Source organism: Megalops cyprinoides, chromosome 24 (assembly GCF_013368585.1).
Source record: "Megalops cyprinoides isolate fMegCyp1 chromosome 24, fMegCyp1.pri, whole genome shotgun sequence".
Taxonomy (NCBI): domain Eukaryota; kingdom Metazoa; phylum Chordata; class Actinopteri; order Elopiformes; family Megalopidae; genus Megalops; species Megalops cyprinoides.
Genome location: NC_050606.1, coordinates 20,931,450 through 20,950,903, shown reverse-complemented (window position 1 = coordinate 20,950,903; position 19,454 = coordinate 20,931,450). Strand labels below are relative to the sequence as shown.

The following is a 19,454-nucleotide window of genomic DNA, read 5'->3' as shown; positions in this document are numbered from 1 at the left end:
ATACTCGTTCACAATAGTGATGGGAATAACAGCTCTTTTGGCTCCGTTCCTTTCCGAGAACCGTTCAACTCATCGTTCTTTTAGGGGGCGGGGATCACTAGGTTTTTCTGCTAAATAATCATATACTACTCCTCGTATTGCCAGACCTGGGACTTGAATAGGTCGCGACGGTAACATCACTATTTCATAAGTTACTGAGTCATTTGGGTTACTTAATGCCGCTACAGTTCCGCCTAATCACGAGACAAGATCAACCCGGATGATCAAGTACACTTTGTATGAGTACGCAGTCATACACATTTTGGAGTCGCTAGAGTGCGTGATGCCATGTTAATATATTGTTGATCAATACGTGGCAACGTTGACCGCAGGTACACTCGAGTAAAGAGCGGTTTTGCACATTTTAAAGACACCAGTGGGTGGCCCTTAAAAGAGCCTTTGGGTTCCTGGGGTAGTGGTGGTCGCTGCAGCAATTACTTGCCCTTGACGGCTTTCTCGGTCTTCTTGGGCAGCAGCACAGCCTGGATGTTAGGCAGAACTCCGCCCTGAGCAATAGTGACACCGCCCAGGAGCTTGTTCAGCTCCTCGTCGTTACGCACTGCAAGCTGCAGGTGACGGGGAATGATACGGGTCTTCTTGTTGTCCCGAGCAGCATTACCAGCCAGCTCAAGGATCTCAGCCGTAAGATACTCGAGCACGGCCGCCAAGTAGACCGGGGCACCAGCGCCGACGCGCTCGGCGTAGTTTCCTTTGCGGAGCAGTCTGTGAACGCGACCGACCGGGAACTGGAGCCCAGCCCTGGACGAACGAGTCTTGGCCTTAGCCCTGGCTTTGCCACCGGTTTTACCTCTTCCGCTCATGTTTAGCCTCGCCTTGCTGCGCTTATTCGACAACTATCAAATGAAATGACACAGCCAACCCTCGCGAGCCTGGTTTATAGCTACAAGAAACGCATTCATTGGATAAGGCGTCGATGGGATTTTATCCAATCAAATCTGAACAGGCCTTTTGTGCGGGCGTTCAACTTTTACAATGTTACCGGTGGAGAATTCAACGTCACTAAAGTGTATCCGTACAACAGCCTCCACACTGAGCCATTCCTCATATGCAAACGCACAGCCGTCATGAATAAAGATATGTATAGTTACACTCGCTTATTGAATATACCACACTAATCGTAAACACATACTCTTGAAAGGTGCGATACTTATTGCGATTTTTATTACTATTACTCTATGGAGTTGGACCGGTTGTACATTTCAAGTTGTATAATGTTATAACTGTGCCTGTGACAAAGTTCTTAATTCTTGATGCGTTATTAGGTTTTTTCCCTTTTAAGTAGTCTGTGTTGCTCGTCTGTACTGTTTATTTCCCAAGTGTTTGTGAATTACTTGTGGTGTACAGTGATAAATCTTATTTCCCACTCGTGGAATCCATACTGCTAGTAATTAACACGATTCAATACTTGCTGCTACTGGGACGCTAGGTAGAGCGTGAGCATGTTACTGCGTACGAAGGTTTGAACAAGACCGAGCTCATTTCTATTTGACATCTGCATATGCAGCTAAAGTGTCTTTAAGGGAGCTGCACGTGTATTCACAGAAATCGAACTGCCTATACAGCACAGTCGCAATTACAAGCAAAGTAAATAGAGCTAAGGAAAACGTGTTTGCGCTTTCACGAAGTGTTTAGGTGGCTCTTAAAAGAGCCTTTGCGGTGCTCGAAATGAGCTTTCAAGTGATCACTTTTTCTTGGGAGCCGCTTTCTTGGCTTTGGCGGTCTTGGGTTTGGCCACCTTGGGCTTGGCAGCCTTGGCTTTCTTGGGACTCTTGGTTGCTTTCTTGGCTGCAGCCGGCTTCTTGGCTTTCTTGGGGCTCTTCGTGGCCTTGGGTGCAGCGGGCTTTTTCGCCTTCTTCGGCGACTTCTTGGCCGCGGCGGGCTTCTTTGAGGCGGCAGGCTTCTTTGCCGCTGCCTTCTTTGGCTTCTTGGCAGCAGCGGGTTTCTTGGCGGCCGGCTTCTTTGCTTTCGGAGCTACTTTCTTAGCGGGCTTCTTTTTCGCAGCCTCAGCTTGCTTTTTGTTGAGCTTGAAAGAGCCAGATGCGCCGGTTCCTTTAGTCTGCAGCAGGGTGCCTTTGATTACCAGGCTCTTGAGCGCCAGCTTGACGCGGGAGTTGTTGTTCTCCACATCGTATCCGCCGGCCGCCAGAGCTTTCTTCAGGGCAGCGAGGGACACTCCGCTCCTCTCTTTGGAGGCGGACACGGCCTTGACGATCAATTCTCCAACGCTAGGGCCCGATTTCCTTGGCTTGCTTGCTGCTTTCTTTTTAGGAGCCTTGGCCGGGGCGGCGGGAGCTGGTGCGACTTCAGCCATGATTCTCTCGTTCAGATTTCTGTTAACACGTACACAAGATTTAGCTCAGTCTGATTCAGAACTGCTTCCCAACCGGGCGGGGGTTGGCCTTACTTAAACATCACATGAGAACCGTCTAGACTCAACCCCTTCGGCAATGATTCGGTGCTCCCGACAAACTTGTCCGCTTGTGTTTTCTCGTCGTGAAAATCAGTCAAATAATCAACCTTGCAATTGTACACCAGGTGAAAAAGCACAGAATAATGACGGAAAGCCTTTCCCCTCGCATCACAACCCTTCGTGTTACGGAGTTCTGCTATATTTTAGCGCGACGTGCCCAAAACCTAGTCGCTTTGCGGGGAGACGGAACCGTTCGCGTTGCTTTTCGTGCAGATTTTCACACTTAAAACGGATAAAACATTTCCTACGCGTTGACATCGCGTGTTATCCATTCACGCAAGACCCATGTGCATGTCGAAAAGACGATGCCAGTCGTTTCTTAACCGAACGTGGGTTTTAATTCGGACGCCTTTTGTGCCAGTTAAAGCACACATTAGACCGTGTTTCCTCTTCGCTGCCCCTGGGTGAGATTTTGATCACTACCGTCATCTGCCTCTCTGTAGTCGTGTCCGCGTATGTTATCGGGGGTTCTCACTTTTTTGGGCATACAACACAAACTATTTTTCCTGGTTGCCTGTCAACGTTGCCATTGATGAAAACCAGGTCGCGCAGGAAGCAGCATGACATTACACTATTTTCATCTAGCAGGCGCTCTTATCCAGAACGGTGTACAGTTTTATTTGTAGGCCTACAGCTGGATATTTACTGACGTAGCTGTGGGTTAAGTAGCTTGTGCAAGGGTACAACAGGAGTGCCCCGGCGGGATTCGCATCAGCCACCTTTTGGTTATGATCCTTGCTCCCTACCACAACACCACACTGCTGCGATTACTCTAGTCCCTGACATCCGTCTCTCTACCCATACACTTTCTCTCTTTCTCACTCCGTGTGCGTGGGAGTGAAAGACAATGAGAGAGTGTACTGAAAAAAATACTGGAACTCCATCTGAAGTCATGCATGTATGTGTGCTCATGTGAGAGACAGAGAGGAGGAGATGGAAGAGACAAAGATATCAAGAGAAAATGGCCTCAGGGTCGTTACTCTGCTTTATAGTTCCTTTAAATCATTTAGTGAGTCTTCCATTTGTCTCAATGATTTTATAAATGCTGGGTCATATACTTTTATAAAAGTATAAAAAGGGCTATGTTTCACTTTTTCTAATGGAAGGGTCACTCCAAGAAAGGTCAAAAATTAATTTAGGAGGTTTTGTCTGCTGTTGAACTCAGAAAGGGCTCATTTTTGACCCCTAAGACAACACAATTCTTGAGGCATACTGGGTTGGAACATGCCTTCAATTCAATAGGACATCAAGACATAGCTTGTGCTTCACACACCCTGCAGGTGACCAGTTGGAATGTATATATTCAAATGGAAGGTGTCAAAAAGGGCATTCAAAACGTTTCGATATTTATGAGCCGAAGCCCCTGTATCTACAGCTGAGTTTCTCGGACCTAAAGGATGGAAACGATGTTGTGTGCATGTCGCAAATCTGAATATAAATCTCACTCGCACAAGTGAATAAGGGATATGTAGCCAGATTGGATAGTTTTTCCAATTATTGTTGTATTAATATAGTAGTTGAAGTGTGAATCGTATTGTATTCCTTATACTAATACAAGGAAAAGTAAAACACAATGCCCCCCACCCATCTAGTCCCCTCCCACAGCTGAAAGTACTACAAGCACTGCTACTATAGTACTAGTACAGTTCTACCTCTACAACTATAGTATTACTTATATCCATAAGTACTATGTTCACTAATCATTCAGGGGCCACAAACAAGGCTCAGTCCTCCTAAAGCAATCATTTGTGATATGACTACTGTTTCAAGACACGCTGTGGCAAGTTTTGATAGTTCAAAGTGGTATTAGTACTTCACCAGTACCAGCACTTCACTGGCTTCCGATAGCAGCCCGCATCCAGTTTAAGCCACTGATACTGGCTTACCAGGCCACAAGAGGCTCTGCCCTGTCCTACCTTCAGTCTCTGATCACTCCATACACTCCAACTAGATCTCTCCGCTCAACCTCCTCTGGGCAGCTGGCAGTCCTCTCACTTCGGAAACCTGGCAGTTGTTCCACTCGGCCAAGTATTTTTTTCTGCCCTCATTCCGCAATGGTGGAATGACCTTCCTCACCCAATCAGAACTGCGGAATCACTCGCCATCTTCCACAGGAGCCTGAAAATCCAACCTTTTCAGAATCCACCTGTCCCCTATTGTGTAATCTTTCTGGTAGGTTTGTTTAAAAAAAAAAAAAAAACACCTTCTGTACTGACCCTGTCTCTTTATATTGCAGGTTTTGTCTGCAGATTTCTGTTTTATTGTTACAGGATATACATGTTACGGCCAGACTCCTGCCAAAGGTGACTACAGGCAGTCACAGGGAAGTTAGCAGGATAAATACTCCGCACATAAAAACACAACAACCCGGCAACTCACTCTTCAGCGTTTGGTCCAGCCGGGCAGACGCTGCAGCGGCGAAGTGCTTCGAAGCTTAACTGGTTAGGTAGTATTGATATGGGTCAGAGGAAATGTAGATGAAGAGATAGCAGTGCACAGGAATTTCAGAAAGAGTGGTTTGAGAGAGGGAAGAAGGTAATGTGGAGTAGAAAAGAGTTCTGGAGATCGGTGCGCAAAAGAACGAAATAAAACAGTGAGCACCGGCCAGTGTGCATTTGACCGTCGGACCGGTTCCACCGTCCTACCCAAAACAACAAAACAAAACCACTCCCTCTGATTCCCCGACGACTGTGCTCGCCGCCATAGACATTTAAAATACCTGAGGTGCACACCTTCGTGCATCCGTGACCCCGACGTCACGTGACCCATAACCCCTACTTCAGTGCACCCTTTACCTGACGTCATGTGGCATACCCGTAACATACAGGAGCATGGTACTGAAAATAATTAATTTGCATTCCTACTGTGATCTTTTGCCTAGGAGGAAGTTAGCTAAACCTGTTTGATGCACTAATTGTATATTCGCTTTGGCTTAAAAGCGTCTGCGAAATGCCAAATTGTAAATTGTAAAATCTACACTAACAGCTGCTTCGGAGATGAGTGATATATCCTCTTTATGACCAAAAGTAAAAATCAGTCAACTTTACTATTAAAGACCGCAAGAAAATAACAATGATGATTTGATCGCTAATATCATCTGATTGTTCAGACACACATTACAGTCACTCATTTTGTGCAATATTGCTCTGTTAAGAACATTACAGACATCCCAACCACCTCCATAATATTTTCTGTGTGGTGGTGAGTGATTATAGTGCTGTAACTTCAGTGGACTTTGACACAGTAGAAAAGTGTTCCAGGACAAGCGATCCTGCACACACTGTGTAAAGATCGAGGCCAAGTTTGTTTCAGTGTTTTCCCTCGGACAGAACAGACCATATAGAGAAGAGGAGGGGGGCCCTGGTGAATGCTGGATAATTTCTACCGCTTCTATGTATGGTTTGTATCTTTCTGCCACTTGTCATGCTGACTACACCACTCCACCATTTTGATTGTGCCTTCCATAGAACAGCAATCGTAAAACCTATCTGTAATTTAAAAGCAGAATTTGATTGAAATAGCGCAGCATGTTGTTGGCCCAGCATGAGCCAGCCAACTTGGTATGCTATATGCAGATGTGCTCTTGTTGTTCCACACTAATAATATTATACAATCACTCCACACTGATAATATTCTCTGCCCCAACCATAACTCATCCGCTAAAAGACAAATGTCCATAGCAAGAATTTCTGCATTGCTGCCTTGTCCTCCACCTTCCAATATTTACCCTGCTCCTGTTTCCAGCTCTCTTCACTTGTGCTGCCCCTAAGGCAGAGGTAGTGAGCTTTGAGTTTTGTCCCTCCTGGCTTGCCGTAGTTTGGTTCTATTTCATACAGTTCGAAAATCAGTTGCTTATCAGTTGCTGTCAGTGTTAACATCTTTTTTTTGTCCATACAGAACATACGTCTGTAAGTACCATATAGTATATGTATATGCACTTGCCTTTCATGTTTTTAGATGATTTGCAACCTGTTGTTGGTGAAAGTCGCTTGAATTAAAAGACGCTAATAGCGCTAGCGCGTCAATGGGTTTTTTTTTCCCATTTCCCATTGAACATTTTTCCCATTTTGGAGCGCCGCTTCGGCTTGATCGACAGGCTGAGGTAACACAGAAATCTCGAGGCGGTGGGGTATGCTTATATGTTAACAAACGATACTGCACCTCTGTGACTGTTAGAGAACGTATTTGCACACCAGATGTTGAACTTTTATCAGTATCGTTACGACCTTTTTACCTTCCCCGTGAGTTTCCACAACTTTTCATAACTACAGTGTACATTCACTCGAAAGCAAATGCCGTGTCTGCTTGTAGCACTATTTTCAATGTAGTGCAGAAATTGCAGTCGCTCTCGTCTGATGCACTAAACTTTGTACTGGGTGATTTTAATCATGTCTCTCTTAACAAGACAAACTTTTACCAATATGTGTCCTGCCCAACCAGGCGGGATAAGACTCTGGACCTTTGTTATGGATCTGTAAAGGACGCCTATAAATCACTGCCACTACCTCCACTTGGCTCAGCGGATCATAACTGTACATTTAATACCCATATATAAAACTATTTTAAAGAGACAGAAAGCACAGACAAAGGACATTATGGAATGGACTGAAGAATCTGTGCTTTGTCTTCAGGAATGCTATGATTGCACAGATTGGGAGATGTTTATACAGTCCTGTGGTAATGATTTTGACACGTTTGTTGATGTGACATGCTCCTATGTGGCTTTTGTAGGGCCATGATTATTCCATGCAGACGAGTAAAAATCTATCCTAATAGCAAACTGTGGGTGACCAAAGCTGTTAAATCTAGCATACAGAAAAAAGAAACTGTGTTTTAAACAGGGAGCCACCTCTGAGCTGCAATTAGCTAATAAGGAGCTAAAAATACAAATCCTTCAGGCTAAACAAAATTATAAGCCTGAACTGGAGAACAAGCTGGCCACTAACAACCTTGGTTCAGTCTGGGATAGCATGAAAACCATAACAGGCCTCCATAATCCAAAGAGCAGCAGTCTGGTCACCCTGGATGGCTATAACTCTGATTTTGAGTTTGCTAATGCTCTTAACCATTTTTATAATCGATTTGATACTTTTGATTTTACTAAGAAAATTCAGGAACTGAATAGTAAGCTCACAGATAAACAACACTTTAACATAAAACAAAAGGATGTGCATAAGGCCTTCCTCTCAGTAAGAGCAATGGACCAGATAATATCTGTGGGCGCACACTTAAAACCTGTGCAAAAGAATTTTTAATAGAAACATTAAATAAAAACATTTTTAATAAGTCTCTACAGGCACAACATGTACCTAAGGTCTGGAAGGATGCTGTGATAGTCCCTGTTCCCAAATCCAACTCCCCCAAAACCCTTAATGATTTTAGACCTGTAGCCCTCACATCAATCGTGATGAAAACAGTTGAAAAATTTGTGAGGTCTGAAATCCTAAGAAGAACTGGGCGTGCACTTGACCCTATGCAGTTTGCTTATAGGCCTCACAGGGGAGTAGAGGATGCCAAAGTCACTTTGCTTAACTTACTTTTTAAACATTTGGAAAAAATGGTTCCCATGCCAGACTTTTATTTGTTGAGTTTTCCTCTGCTTTTAACATGATTTTTTTTTTTATTTAACCTTTATTTCACCAGGTTTGAGATTAAAATCTCTTTTACAAGAGAGACCTGGCCAAGAAAAGCAGCACACCAAGTTTCAGACAAATCAAAAATTACATAAGCATTAAAAAATACACAAAAAGACAAAGGACAAGTAAAAAGTGCAAACTGCTGCAAGTGCAAAAGCAATCAATTTTCAATTTTCAATGATTTTATGATTCAACCTCATATTTTAACCAGTAGGCTGCTGGAACAGTTTGACCTCAGCAATAATTTGTTGGGATGGATTCTTAACTGTTTAAACAACCGGACACAAAGAGTGAGGGTAAATGGATGCCTATCTGACCAAGTTTGCTCCTCAACTGGCTCCCCACAAGGCTGTGTGCTCTCACCGCTACTATACATCCTCTACACAAATATGTGTCAGAGCAGGTGGGGGAATAGGACCATCATTAAGTACGCAGATGACTCAGTCACTGTCAGTCAGCTTCATGACAATGAAACTGGCCATGGTCCAGTCCGCGGTGACTTTGTCAAGTGGTGTGAGGAGTCTTACCTTCAGTTGAATGTATCTAAAACAAAAGACATGATCATTGATTTTAGGAAAAATGCCCACACACAGGAGATCACATCCATTAAAGGTCAGACTGTTGAATGTGTGCAATCCTATAAATATCTGGGCACAATTATTGACTCTAAACTGACCTTTGAAGTGAATTGTGAAGCAGTGTGTAAGAAGGGACACCAGCGCCTATTCTGTCTGAGAAAATTGAATCATTTACATATTGACAAATCCATGATGACCTTATTTTACCATGCTTTTATTGAATCAGTTTTAACTTCTTCTCTGGTGTCATGGTTTGGAAACCTGTCTGTAAACAACAGAAACTCACTCAATCAAATAGTTAAGCGGTCTAGCAGGTTGATCGGTGAGTCACTAGCTAATTTGGAGGCCCTGAATATCAGGCAACTAAAGCGAATAAACTCATTTTTAAGTGATGCCTCCCACCCCTTACACACAGAAATTCAGCTCCTTCCTTCTGGTCGCAGGTTTTTAGTTCCAAGTTGTAGAACAAAACGATACAAAAACAGTTCTGTTCCAGCAGCCATTACACAGACGAATAAGTCATAGTATAACTGTTCATAGTATAATTAATAATTTTTTTCAGTTTTATTTTATTTATTTTATTTTTACTGACTGAACTCTTTTATTGATTGTTCCATTGTCTTTTAGTACACTCTTAAATGTCTTAGAAGACTGGACCCCTGAGAACCTTTATGGTATGTTCTATGTTTTATGTTAATGTATTATGGTCTTTGTTGCCTGTAGCAAGTGTGAAGATGAATGATGTATGACAAGTGTCTGTATGTTACTACATGTGTGTACATGAATTAGGACACTTTACTGCAAACCAAATCTACCTCTGGGTGCAAATAAAGTAACCTGAACCTTAACTACACTGCTTCACCAACACATTTTCTTTTATGTTTTTATTCATTGTATGAATGTATTTTTTTCAGGACCTTGGATTTACCAATGTATTCAAACCTTCCCAAACTCAAGCTCTTTCAGTTTCAAATTTGGCAATTTGTGTGCATGAGTATCATGATTTCTTTTTTATATTAGGGGGTGTTTCAGAAAGTGGGATAACTGAGTTACTGAGTTACCTAATTTGAAAAACAATTGGCTCCCTTTTTTGAAAATCCCATTTCAGAAGGGAGCTTGAACTATAGACGGGTAGGCTGCCAAGGCAACAAATCCAGATTCATTAAGGTGCTTTCTGGTACAGTCATAGCTGCCTGGTATTCCAAGACCTTTATTTGTTTTTATATAAGCAGGTGGAAGTAGGCACAGAGGAGGACGACTCTTCTCTCGGGTGCTTGCCTGGTCCTTTCCTGTGTTTTGTCCTCATGACAAGAGTACTCTCTGCATTGTATGTTCCATACTAATTTCTTTTTCCTGTTTGTTATGAGTTATTTCATGTCTAACCTGTCGGTTTTGAAGAACCTTTACATCACATTTTTTAGTAGACGCTCTTACCCAGAGCGACTTACATAGGTTCTTTACAATATTATCCATTTATACAGCTGGATATTTACTGACTAACCTAACTCAGAATCCCAAATTAATGTGGTATCCCAATCCTTCGATTTCAGTGTCCTTCATGTGCAGCTGTCGCCCCCCTTTGATCATGAACAAACCAAGGACTGTCACAGTCACACAGTAGCAACGCATAAGATACATATTTGTGGTTTCTGTAAATACTCACACTGATCAAGCTGCAGTCCATCCTCTGACAATCATGCGTCCACATTCATGGAGAATCCCGTGGACATAGTCTTAATAGTTTGAAAAGATTTGCGCACTGAAAGTGTGTTCAGGGATCAATCTACTTGTCTACTGAGATCAACTGCAGTGTATGTAACTCAGTATACGTTCCTCAGACAAAGTTTCATCTACATTTGCAATTTATTAGAGCCATTGATAGTAAATGACGCCTGCCACAGTTCATCACAAAACATATCCCAAACCCTTGCGCTGGGCTATGCTTTCTGTAAACTGAATTCCACCAGATGCAGGGCATTGCAGAAACAACACCTTACTTTGAAAAGATTTTTAATTGTCTTGATGTTACTTTGGAACTCTGTACTGCAAGTGACCCATGCTTCTTTTACAGCAATCAAAACAGGGAATAAGGCCCATGATACGGTGTCAAAATAAGACATTCCATATCTTTGTTAACTTTTAGTATCTCAATAGCTGTGTTCTTAATTTCTTCCATCAATATGAATTGTGTATAACATTCAAGCTAGTCTGTTGTGGGAAGGGCGGGTTATTTGGGGTGGTGGGTCTTCAATACTAAGTCCTCATTATCTCTCTGTATAGTATTTGTGTGGATAAAATAAAAGAGTATGTATGTTAATCACAAGAAAAACACTTTCAATGTCTTTGTAACATCTGCGGGCACCGAAGCTGTAGAGCCCATGGAAATGGGTTTTATATGATACTAGCAAAATCTCTGGCCTCCTTGTCAATTGAATTTCATTAAGGAAAACAGTGCATAAATGAAATGGTACACTAGTCCAACCCGGAGAAGTATGAGCAATAACTGGCTGCTTCTCCCAGTTACCTCATAGTCTTGTTGTGCATGATTTGTATCATGTTGCCACAGCAATTTACTGTGTTTTAATTACCTCATATTGGAGTTTAGCTGTTTGATATTGTGACACAACAAGGGGAGAGGTGATGTATGGCCAGTGCTTTAGTGCCTCCACCCCTTCCCCACCTCACATTATGCCCAGTGGATGGTACAGTACGAACCATCCGTTCAGCTTTAACAAAGTACGACAGTTTGTATCACTTGAAACCTTGGATTTGCCAAACAGAATACAGTCCGTTTTAAAGGGATATTTTTTTCTTTCTTGCTTTCTTTCTTTTGAACGGTATCTCGAAACGTAACTGATACTGGTGCGCACTAGCGTAGCCAGGATCCACGATGTAGGTGGGCCCAGAAAAAATCAAGTGGGCCTAGCCTAAAACGCATGTTATCAAAATAGGCCAACACAACTACACCGGCTTGAATACACCACCGTTTAATCAGAGCAAAAGCCTGTATGTCATCATAAGCAGTGTTAAGAACATAACGATAGCAGCATTGGCACGGCGGCCATACCACACACACACGCGCATCTGACAGACGCAATACCATCATAAAATCAGCAGGACAGTAGTGGATAGTACAGTAGTGGACAGTATGTAAAAACAATGCTTGGTCATAGTCTGGCTCAGCGGACACATAAACCACATGAAATAAACAACAGTGACTAGGCAACTAAATAGTAGGAAAATGTAGATTGGCTTACTTTTGATGATTATAACAGGAGAAGAGTTGAACACGGCAATGATTTTGTTATAGTCTAACGATTCAGCCAATTCTCTTTCAAAGGAGAGCAGGGACAAAGAGTTCAGTCTATGTGTCAACATTGCTGCTCCGATACCAGTTTTTATCCAATTTACAGTTGAAAACAATCGTTTGACAGTACAGCTTGTTATGGGTATTGAGGGCCTGTAGGAGACGGTTCATTCTTGGAAAGATATCGCGTGGGCATGCATCGAGCACCTCCACAAGTGATGGAAATGCCCTGCCATTTGCTACTTTTCTCTCCAGCTGCTGAACAAACACCTCATGTTCAGAATCCTCAACAGCGATGTTAAAGTGTGCACCGGCAGGCTGTAATAAAGTCTTTTCGCTTAAGGTGTTCGACCGAGGAGCGGCAGCTCTCATTAACCCGTACGTGGCAGCCTTAAAAAGGGTGTTCAGTTCCATGATCTGCTTGTCTAGTATATCATTCCACAATTGTTTCAGGGCAGAGTTGTCCTTGACAGGCGATGCTTTGCCCAGGGTAGACTCGATCAGCGTATCGCCCAACTTAGCTGTCAACTTCCTCTTTCGGGCCCCAGTGACGTCCCAATTCACAGTGTCATGCCTTTTCATCAAATCATCCGTCAGTGCCATTACTTTATCAAGGTAATTTTCTTCATTCCTAAATGTAGTGTATCTCTCCTTAAGCCCTTCGATTAGATCAATGCAATCTGTTACTGATATAGTGGCAGACTGCAAGCCCTTAGTAACATAGTCACTCGTTTCAAACAACTTGTTGAACGTTACAAGTAGAAAGAGAAATTTTTTCGTTTGCATTTGTTGCAGTAGTGAGTCGGCCTCACATTTTGTCTGGCCTGAGCTTTCAGAAATTTCAGCAAGAGTCTCCAATATAGTACCCAAAAGTATCAGCATTTTACTCACTGCACTTGACCACGAGCTCCATTGGACATCACAGGACCTCTCTAGCTCTAAAGTGGTTTTCCCTGGCCGCAGCTGTTGCTGGATTTCCATTAATCTAGCATGCCTATGTGACCCCGTCATGAAACTATGCAAGTTGTTAATGACATCAAAAAATGTTGATATGCTAGGGGACACCACTGATGCTGTGCACAGCACGAGGTTAAGGCGGTGGGAATTACAATGCACATATACTGAGTAAGGAAAGGTTTTCTTTAAAATCACATGTACCCCTCCTTTATTGCCGGACATAACCGATGCCACATCGAACCCAAATCCGACGCACAAAGCTGGATCCAGCTGCAACGGCTCCAATACTTCCAGGATCTTTGCTGATATAGCACTTGCGCTCATGTCCCCTGCCTCTACAACCCACACAGCCCTTTCCTTCAACAGGCCTTTATGTATGTATCGGATACAGACTGCCACAAGCTCTTTTTTGGTAAGTCTTTACATTCATCTGCCAAAATTGCATAGTATGTGTCTGTCTCGTCGTGCAAACCCCCTTTTAATTTGCGGTTAATTAAATGATGCTGCGATTTCCAGTATTCCATTCTGGATATCAGGGCTAGTGAGTTTCGCGTTTCTAGGCAATTCGTCCAGTCGCCTTTTTATTTCTATGTGATAGCTGGAGTTCGGTTGAAATAATTCCAATAAGCTGCCTTTGTTCAGTGCCTCTTCGTTTTCACAAACGAACTGTTGACAGCATCTTTGTGCAGCTGGTTAATTATATTTCCCCGTCCTGGTTGATGGCTTTGTTTGTAATCTTCAGACCTGCCCAGCGTTGTAGCATGTGCCCTGCTAGCCTCGTGTTTAACACAACACTGGGAGAGATGCTTCCAGTCTCTGAAGCCCGTTTTTATAAATCGGCACTCGGTGGCTGCTTCGGGGAAATGGCGACATGGCTTACAAAACACAGTGTCTCTCGAAGTACTGTACTCTAGCCATGGGAACTTTTCATACCACCGGACATTAAAACTTCTTCCTTTGCCTGTTATAGTGGTGACTGGAAATGAAATGAGTTTGGGCTGGGTAGCAGGGTCATCAATGGTGGACAAGTCGGATGGGGCTGTTACGTCCTCAGTCAGTGGTGCGGAAATTGTCACGGTAATTGTCGCCATGCTAAGAATTTGTCGAAATTTGGACGTGCTGCTAAAGCCTCTTAGAATGGACGGAGCCCTGCTTGAGGGGGGTTGGCGGGCTCTAACTCGAATCAGCTTTCATTTGAGCAGAGGCTTCAATCAGGTCGTGTTTGGGTGCACATATGCGTGCACAGAGAAAGCAAATCATTACACCTGTTTGCAGTTTTTGTAACGAGCAGCGTTTATGAGATGTCTGGTCGGGGAAAAGGAGGAAAAGGGTTGGGGAAAGGAGGCGCTAAACGTCACCGTAAGGTTCTTCGTGATAATATCCAGGGAATTACTAAGCCCGCAATTCGTCGCTTGGCTCGCCGTGGTGGTGTTAAGCGTATCTCTGGTCTGATTTACGAGGAGACGCGCGGTGTGCTAAAGGTCTTCTTGGAGAACGTCATTCGTGATGCAGTCACCTACACAGAACATGCTAAGAGGAAGACCGTCACTGCCATGGATGTGGTGTACGCTCTGAAGCGGCAGGGTCGCACACTGTACGGCTTCGGAGGCTAAATGTCATGTCTGCGCTAAAAAAAAAAAACCCCAAAGGCTCTTTTAAGAGCCACCCACTTCCCCAGTTTAAAGAGTTAAACGTTCTACTGTCAACACAATCGTTTAACATTGTCGCGCCTGCACGAAACTAGCTGTAGCATAACTGACCCATGCATTATTGGTTACACTATATATTTTCGTTCAAGCACTACTCTAGTTGAAGTCAAAATTGTATTCAGTACATAATGTGTAAAAACATGCCGGAAGAAACCAAGGAGGCCGCACTATTGATATTAGTACGAAGATGGTTGGTAGGGGCTGGTTTTAAATGGTCTACTTTTAGAAACAAGGCGACTGATGAAACCTTGGAGCATTTTATTTCGGAATGTGATCGGTCAGTCGCTGCCTGGGAAATGGTGAAATCTATTTTACAAGGGAACCGTAACGCGGGATTATTTTTTGATGAGGATCAGTGAAAAAGAACATGCTTTATTTTCGATTGTTGTAAAAATGAGGCTGTAGAAAATTCGCTGAAGGACGGCTGATATAATTTTTGTACCAGATGAGTTAATTAAATCGTAAACGAACTCAGAACGACAGATCAAAGCCACGGAATATGCTTTCGTTGTAATTGTATGTAATGTGTTTTCTGTTGTATTTGTGGTTGAAAGAAAAGTGAGTCTCAAGCGCCTATTGGATATCATAGTTTGGCATGTATAAAATATTCATAGATTGTGTTTATTGATGTATGATTCATGTATGTTACGCAGGTTTTTGATTGTGGGTTTTTCATATATGTCTTGAACGTATTTCCTGACTAATGTCACCTACATGAACTTTTTTTTTCCGGAAGAAGGTTAAGACTATTAAAAAACAATACAAAAGAGAAAAAGTGGGAGTCGCGCGGTCCTTTGTTCAGATAGATAGGTTAACGTTCAGACATGTGGTATTCCCGCCGAAGGACGTCAGCCAATCGAATTTGAATGTCCTTCAATTAGGAAGAATGTGCCAATGAGATTCAGGGATTATTGTCTGATCTGACAGCGTGACAAAATTTGCATATCCTCTCTATATAAACCAAGTATGCGGAACGAGTGTATTCATTACTGTTTGAGAACACCGAGCATCATGCCAGAGCCAGCCAAGTCTGCTCCCAAGAAGGGATCGAAGAAAGCCGTCACTAAGACGGCTGGGAAGGGTGGTAAGAAGCGTAGAAAGTCCAGGAAGGAGAGCTATGCTATCTACGTGTACAAGGTGCTGAAACAAGTGCATCCTGACACGGGCATCTCCTCGAAAGCTATGGGTATCATGAATTCATTCGTTAACGATATCTTCGAGCGCATCGCCGGTGAGTCGTCTCGTTTGGCTCACTACAACAAGCGCTCCACGATCACCTCCAGGGAGATCCAGACTGCCGTGCGCCTGCTGTTGCCCGGAGAGCTGGCCAAACACGCCGTATCCGAGGGCACCAAGGCCGTCACCAAGTACACCAGCTCCAAGTAAAGTGATGTGGCAAATCTAACCCAAAGGCTCTTTTCAGAGCCACCCACTTTTTCGGTTAAGAGGCAGAAACCATTTTACCTTGCCTACGTCTAACTACTTTTGGATCATGGATGTGGCGTTAAAAGCGTCTTGACGTGCAGAGAGCAGTTTGCGTTAAGGCAAAGTGACCTCCTTAGACTACCTGGACTGACGAGCACACAATTGTTGCCCCCGCCCCATCAGTGCTGTCGTAAATTGCTGTGCTTTTTAAATTTTCTTGTCACCCCCTTTAGTTGTTTACTGTTTGAAGGTGTATCGTATTAGTTGCCCTATACGCTGTAGTTGTACAAATCTTGATAGTACTGTGTCCTCAAACAGACCTTGCTCTCAGCTGAGAACTGTCATTGTGGTACACATCCTGTCCCCATACTGTCGCTATACTTACTGTATGCACTTTTGTACGTCGCTTTGGATAAAAGCGTCTGTTGGATAAATGTAAATGTAGGCCGTACAGACGAGCTATAGAGAGAGAACCATACATATGTATACATGTCGCCTATACTTACAAGTGATGAATAGCTCAGTGTGGAGGCTGTTGCACACATATACTCTGGTACACGTTCAATTCTCCCCCAGTAACATTGTTAAAATTGGGCGCCCGAGCAAAAGGCTTGCTTCCATATTATTCACTTCACTACAGCAAGATACATTGTGGCCCCGGTTAGACTCGCAGTACGCTCAGAGAGGGGTGCGTTATGGCTAAAATTCATGTTTTTACAGCTCCCCGAGGTGCTCAGTAAAACATTGAAGCTGTTGCTTTAAGCCGTGTGCGTAATCACCACGACAGTTTTGCAAAGACATCGGCTACATAAGCGCCGCACGCATCTCCACAGTCAATGTTTACTTATGTGCTCAGGATCAGCTGATGACTCTGTCTTCTGTCGATCACGCTCAATATCTCTGAAAGGGTGTTCATGTCCTTTCGACAACGACATAGCCTCAAGCACACAGCTGCAGGTAGGCCTACACATGACCTTCCAGGATCTTAAACGTTTTGAATGCCCTTTTGACACCTTACATTTGAGTACATACATTCCAACTGGTCACCTGCATGGTGTGTCCTTTTGAATTGAAGGAATGTTCCAACCCAGTATGCCTCAAAGATTGTGTCGTCTTAGGGGTTAAAAATGACCGCTTTCTGAGTTCAACAGCAGAGGAAAGCTCCTAAATTAATTTTTGACCTTTCTTGGAGTCACCCTTCCATTAGAAAAAGTGAAACATAGTATAAAAGTATACAAATATAAAAAGGGCTATTTTTACTAAACTATTTTTATACTATATTTTATACTTTTATGTAAAGTTTATGACCTGGCATTTATAAAATCATTGAGACAAATGGAAGACTCAATAAATGATTTAAAGAAACTATAAAGCAGAGTAACGACCTTGAGGCCATTTTCTCTTGATATCTTTGTCTCTTCCATCTCCTCCTCTCTGTCTCTCACATGAGCACACATACATGCATGACTTCAGATGGAGTTCCTGTATTTTTTTCAGTACACTCTCTCATTGTCTTTCACTCCCACGCACACAGAGTGAGAAAGAGAGAAAGTGTATGGGTAGGGAGACGGATGTCAGGGACTAGAGTAATCGCGGCAGTGTGGTGTTGTGGTAGGGAGCAAGGATCATAACCAAAAGGTGGCTGATGCGAATCCCACTGGGGCACTCCTGTTATATCCTTGCGCAAGGTACTTAACCCACAGCTACTTCAGTAAATATCCAGCTGTAGGCCTACAAATAAATAAAACTGTACACCGTTCTGGATAACAGCGCCTGCTAGATGAAAATAGTGTAATGTCATGCTGCTTCCTGCGCGATTGGTTTTCATCAATGGCAACGTTGAAAGGCAACCAGAAAAAAAATAGTTTTTTGGGGGGGCATACAACACAAAGTGAGAACCCCCGATAACATACGCGGGCATGACTACAGAGAGGCAGATGACGGTAGTGATCAAAATCTCACCCAAGGGCAGCGAAGAGGAAACACGGTCTGATGTGTGCTTTAACTGGCATAAAAGGAGTCCGAATTAAAACTCATATTCGGTTAAGAAACGACTGACATAATCTTTTCGAGATGCGCATGGGTCTTGCGTGAATGGATAACACGCGATGTCAACGTGCAGCAAATGTTTTAGCCGTTTTAAGTGTGAAAATCTGCACGAAAAACAATGTGAACGGTTCCGTGTCCCCGCAAAGTGACTAGGTTTTGGGCACGTCACACTAAAATATAGCAGAACTGCGTAACACGAAGGGTTGTGATGCGAGCGGAAAGGCTTTCCGTCGTTAGTCTGTGCTTTTTCACCCGGTGTACAATTGCAAGGTTAATTATTTGACTGATTTTCACGACGAGAAAACACAAGCGGACAAGGTTGTCGGGAGCACCGATTCATTGCCAAAGGGATTGAGTCTACACGGTTCTCATGTGATGTTTAAGTACGGCCAACCTCCCTGGTTGGGAAGCAGTTCTGAATCAGGCTGTGTTACGTCCTGTTTACGTGTGAACCGAGAAATCCGAAAGACAGAGTCATGGCTGAAATCGCACCAGCTCCCGCCGCTGCTGCCGCCGCTCCGGCCAAGGCTCCTAAAAAGAAAGCAGCAAGCAAGCCCAGGAAATCGGGCCCCAGCGTTGGAGAATTGATCGTCAAGGCCGTGTCCGCCTCCAAAGAGAGGAGCGGAGTGTCCCTCGCCGCCCTGAAGAAAGCTCTGGCGGCCGGCGGATACGATGTGGAGAACAACAACTCCCGTGTCAAGCTGGCGCTCAGGAGCCTGGTAACCAAGGGCACCCTGCTGCAGACTAAAGGAACCGGCGCATCTGGCTCTTTCAAGCTCAACAAAAAGCAAGCCGAGGCTGCGAAAAAGAAGCCCGTTAAGAAAGTAGCTCCGAAAGCGAAGAAGCCGGCCGCCAAGAAACCCGCTGCTGCCAAGAAGCCAAAGAAGGCAGCGGCAAAGAAGCCTGCCGCGGCCAAGAAGTCGCCGAAGAAGGCGAAAAAGCCCGCTGCACCCAAGAAGGCCACGAAGAGCCCCAAGAAAGCCAAGAAGCCGGCTGCAGCCAAGAAGGCGACCAAGAGTCCAAAGAAAGCCAAGGCAGCCAAGCCAAAGGTGGCCAAACCCAAGACCACCAAAGCCAAGAAAGCGGCTCCCAAGAAAAAGTGAACACCTCACTTCATTTCTCGTACCGCAAAGGCTCTTTTAAGAGCCACCCAATCAGTTCGTGAAAGCGCAAACACGTTCTGCTTAGCTCTCTTGCTTGTATGTTTGCAGTTGTGACTGTAAGCCAGCTCGACTCCCTTTACACGCTGCATATGCCGATGGC

At 43.8% G+C, this 19,454-nt stretch overlaps 5 protein-coding genes across 5 annotated transcripts; 3 read left to right on the top strand and 2 right to left on the bottom strand.

Annotated features, from left to right (window-relative positions):
* Positions 1–473: 473 nt before the first annotated feature.
* On the bottom strand, positions 474–860 carry LOC118771188 (histone H2A-like). The gene has a single exon (XM_036519093.1). The coding sequence runs from the start codon at positions 858–860 to the stop codon at positions 474–476; it is 387 nt and encodes a 128-aa protein (XP_036374986.1).
* Positions 861–1,741: 881 nt separating this feature from the next.
* Positions 1,742–2,371, bottom strand: LOC118771182 (histone H1-like). The gene has a single exon (XM_036519086.1). It carries the CDS (start codon positions 2,369–2,371, stop codon positions 1,742–1,744), a length of 630 nt encoding a protein of 209 aa, XP_036374979.1.
* Positions 2,372–14,306: 11,935 nt separating this feature from the next.
* Positions 14,307–14,621, top strand: LOC118771190 (histone H4). Its single transcript, XM_036519095.1, has one exon. It carries the CDS (start codon positions 14,310–14,312, stop codon positions 14,619–14,621), a length of 312 nt encoding a protein of 103 aa, XP_036374988.1. The 5' UTR covers positions 14,307–14,309.
* Positions 14,622–15,728: 1,107 nt separating this feature from the next.
* Positions 15,729–16,103, top strand: LOC118771189 (histone H2B). The gene has a single exon (XM_036519094.1). It carries the CDS (start codon positions 15,729–15,731, stop codon positions 16,101–16,103), a length of 375 nt encoding a protein of 124 aa, XP_036374987.1.
* Positions 16,104–18,667: 2,564 nt separating this feature from the next.
* Positions 18,668–19,294, top strand: LOC118771183 (histone H1-like). The gene has a single exon (XM_036519087.1). The coding sequence runs from the start codon at positions 18,668–18,670 to the stop codon at positions 19,292–19,294; it is 627 nt and encodes a 208-aa protein (XP_036374980.1).
* The last annotated feature ends 160 nt before the right edge of the window (positions 19,295–19,454 follow it).

Coding starts and splice junctions, on each gene's coding strand:
- LOC118771183 (XM_036519087.1), top strand. CDS start 18,668: ATGGCTGAAATCGCACCAGCTCCCGCCGCTGCTGCCGCCGCTCCGGCC.
- LOC118771188 (XM_036519093.1), bottom strand. CDS start 860: ATGAGCGGAAGAGGTAAAACCGGTGGCAAAGCCAGGGCTAAGGCCAAG.
- LOC118771189 (XM_036519094.1), top strand. CDS start 15,729: ATGCCAGAGCCAGCCAAGTCTGCTCCCAAGAAGGGATCGAAGAAAGCC.
- LOC118771182 (XM_036519086.1), bottom strand. CDS start 2,371: ATGGCTGAAGTCGCACCAGCTCCCGCCGCCCCGGCCAAGGCTCCTAAA.
- LOC118771190 (XM_036519095.1), top strand. CDS start 14,310: ATGTCTGGTCGGGGAAAAGGAGGAAAAGGGTTGGGGAAAGGAGGCGCT.